Source organism: Etheostoma spectabile, chromosome 1 (genome assembly GCF_008692095.1).
Source record: "Etheostoma spectabile isolate EspeVRDwgs_2016 chromosome 1, UIUC_Espe_1.0, whole genome shotgun sequence".
NCBI classification, from domain to species: Eukaryota; Metazoa; Chordata; class Actinopteri; order Perciformes; family Percidae; genus Etheostoma; species Etheostoma spectabile.
In genome coordinates, this window is record NC_045733.1 from 12,561,164 (window position 1) to 12,564,453 (window position 3,290).

The 3,290-nt window shown below is 37.5% G+C and overlaps 1 protein-coding gene across 3 annotated transcripts in view; it reads left to right on the plus strand.

Annotated features, from left to right (window-relative positions):
• Positions 1–485: 485 nt before the first annotated feature.
• LOC116698904 (ATP synthase F(0) complex subunit C3, mitochondrial) overlaps positions 486–3,290 on the plus strand; it is a 3,474-nt gene continuing 669 nt past the window's right edge. Inside the window, exons 1-4 of one of the 3 annotated variants that reach the window (XM_032531264.1) lie at positions 486–583; positions 883–979; positions 1,998–2,069; positions 2,669–2,868. In XM_032531264.1, the coding sequence (XP_032387155.1) occupies positions 941–979; positions 1,998–2,069; positions 2,669–2,868 (311 nt within the window). In that variant the 5' untranslated portion in view covers positions 486–583; positions 883–940. Of the gene's footprint in view, positions 615–635; positions 655–882; positions 980–1,997; positions 2,070–2,668; positions 2,869–3,290 lie in introns of those variants that run through there. The other 2 variants (XM_032531173.1, XM_032531348.1) reach the window with 2 other exon arrangements.

Genomic DNA, 3,290 nt, shown 5'->3' on the forward strand with positions numbered 1-3,290 from the left:
TGGTTGTAGTCAAATCCCTGCTAATGTGTGAACAATGAGTGGTAGGCCTACATCCAGCACATCAACCTTGCATGAAATAACTTGGATGTGACAACTAAAGCCTATAACAGCTAATAATATTTACATTCAGTTAGAGCAAATATGACAGCTTAAGCTGCTAAAAAATATTCTTAAAAGGTAAATAAAGTAACCACCTAACAGCCAATAAAGTCATCACCTAACAGCCATTGAAATGTACAGTTACGTAAACATACAGTGAAATGAATACTGAACAGAGTTTGAGGGCAATACTGATATTGATTTTTTATATAATAAAAGAATACTTGTTTTATATCCATATAGCAAATTAACTTTGTAAAGCTTTCTGCTGGGACATTGCTAAATGTGCTGTTTTAACGTTTTGGTCATTTTGGAGGCTGTTGTTTCTAGTCATTGTATATATGCTGTACTAGCTGGTATGATCATAGACAGTTAAAGAAATGGGCATGATGGGCTCCTCGCATCAGGAAACCGGAAATCAACCCTCTAACATGATGAAGCGCATGCGCATGGTTCTCGTGTCTTCGACCTCTACTACAAACCGGTGAGTGCTAACCTCCCCTGTCACGACCTGTGTGAGTTAAACATTTAATTGCGACTCTTCTCGGTATCTCGGTGTTTTTGTAGCTATACTATCCAAAGCCTTGCTCAGCTCTTATAATTTAACAATTACCTTGTTTTTAGCGAGACTGTTCGGTTTGCAGCTAATCTTGACCTTAACGTTACTTCTGTGTTCACGTAACGTTACATTTATACACTTTGTACTTTCTCGTGTAAATCAGCAGTTACAGAGTCAACGAAGTGCATTTGTGCATTTCTATTTTTTTGTGCTGGTTTGTGCAGATACTGAATCAACGCCAGCTAGCTCCTTTGGTTGACCTGACCACTTCGTCCCATCGTGATGTACGCCTGTGCTAAGTTCGTCTCCACGCCCTCTTTGGTGAGTTAAGTTTGCTTTAATGAATGGAGAGAACCTGCATTCTGGCAGTGTGCTTAATCATGACTGTGTGCAAAAAGCTGTCGGTCTGTGTCCAGGGCTAACAACCAGCAGTTTAGCTCGCTAACACTAGCATTCAGCCATGTAGCCGTCTTTGACCATCTGCTAAAGTCGGCTAATATTCACACCTGCAAGGACGTCCTTGTTGTTTAGATTCTTGTCAGGCAAAGCTCAGCCTGTCTATAGTATCCACGTGTGAAACAGTTTATCCCCATTTTGAAGCTAACATTAATTCGTATTATCCACATTTAAAAGTATATAATGCAGTTAATTGAGAAGCTGAGCTGTTTAATTATTCCAGATTACTATAATGGGTCACTGTTGGATTCTAGCTATAATTTAACGTTACCAACAATACTGCGTACTGTAAGTACTTAAGTACAATTCTGAAGTACTAAGAATATTTCCATTGTATGCTCTGTTATTTTTTCACCTAACTGCATTTTAGAGCTATAGATTCTTTTCTAATTAATAACATATAATACTTATTAGTTAAAAAAAAGATCCACTGTTGCAGATTAAACTACCAAAGTAGTTGCACGTATCTCGACCATGACCAACAACAATACAGCACTGCTTACATTCAATAATATCAACACTTATGATTTAATAATATTGTGATAGAATAACACTGCCAGTAGCCTCTCTGCATTATGAGTCCTTTTACTTAAGTGACAATTTGAGCGCAGGGCTTTTACTTGTAATGGAGTATTTTTATACTGTGGTATTGCTGATTTTACTTAAGTAAAATTATTTTAATACTTCTTCCACCTTAGACTATATGTACTAAATGCTGCATGTCACTGTAGATACATCCATATGTTTGTAATGCTGTTGTGAGCAGAGTAGGTGTATTGTTAGTAAATTGTAAGCTACAGACAGATGTCAATATAATGTGGTGGTGGAGCATCTTTTGAGAGCACGGCTGTCTCAACTAAATGTTTTTCTTTTCTTGAAACAGGTCCGTGCTGGATCTCGGGCACTGTACAGACCACTCTCAGCAGCAGTAGTCTCAGATGCTAGGAAAGCAGAGGTAGGCAGCTATCTGTACTGTGAATTATAACAGATTTCTTGACTTTAAGTGTTCACAGAGGAAGGGCCCTGTGAAGCTATCAAAGCTCCATTAATCTGCTTTGCATTCCCATTCCAATAAAAACATACATACATTTTAATGCAGGATAACGTACAGTATAAAATTTAATATTTGTAAAACTTTGTAATGTACATTTTAAAGTTGTGATTTGATTTATACTTTTAATCTTACCCAAAATATAGTGTTCAAGATACATGCCCAAAGCTGCATATTAAAACATTGTTTAACGGAGCTACCCAACAAAGATACATTTTTACACAGACCGATTTTTATTTCTCCAACAAGTACAACAGACCTGTGAGTTGTTAGGATAGGATTAGAAGTTATGTTAAGCATTTCGAAATAAATGCATAGAGCAGATCCAACCTGCCATTGAGCAGCAACACTTGCAAACCGCTGCAGATATAATTTTGTGCAAACATGTGACAAGAAAAAGTCAGGGATCTTTCTACATCTAGCAGAAAATGTTTTAGTGCAGCTTTTTAATCGTGTATGGTTTTGTTTTGTACTACCCTTAATAATTTTTTTTTGTATGTCAGACTGCTTCACTCCTGGCACCTCAAAGCATTGTAGCCTCCCAGCAGCAGGTGGCTCTGCGGGGGTTCCAGACTAGTGCTGTGAGCCGGGACATCGACACTGCTGCAAAGTTCATTGGAGCAGGAGCTGCCACTGTGGGAGTGGCTGGATCTGGAGCTGGAATTGGAACAGTGTTCGGTAGTCTTATTATCGGATATGCCAGGTAAATTTAACACACATCCACCAAATGGGGGGGGGGGGATATTGCATGTTTCTATTTAAAAGGTCGTGAAAACCTATTAATACAGTTTTATTTTATTAGTTGGACAGATAAGGTTTTGGTCAAAGAACAATTTATTAGTAGTGATGGCAAGATGAAGCGTTGAAGCAAAGGCATAGAAATAACGAAGAAAAAAGTAAATTCACATACTACTTATATCTATGTAGTGTGTTTTCTGCTGCTATATAATGATTGTATAATAAACTAATTGACTTGAGAGGAATGTGGTTATCAAACCTTTGGACATAATATAATAATGGCAGGAGGAGTAATATCAGTGTTCTAAAACTGGAAAGTGGCAATAAGTTTAATTGGGCAGAAGGCAGTGAATTTGGAAAACTTATGGGATTTCTCAACACTTTTTT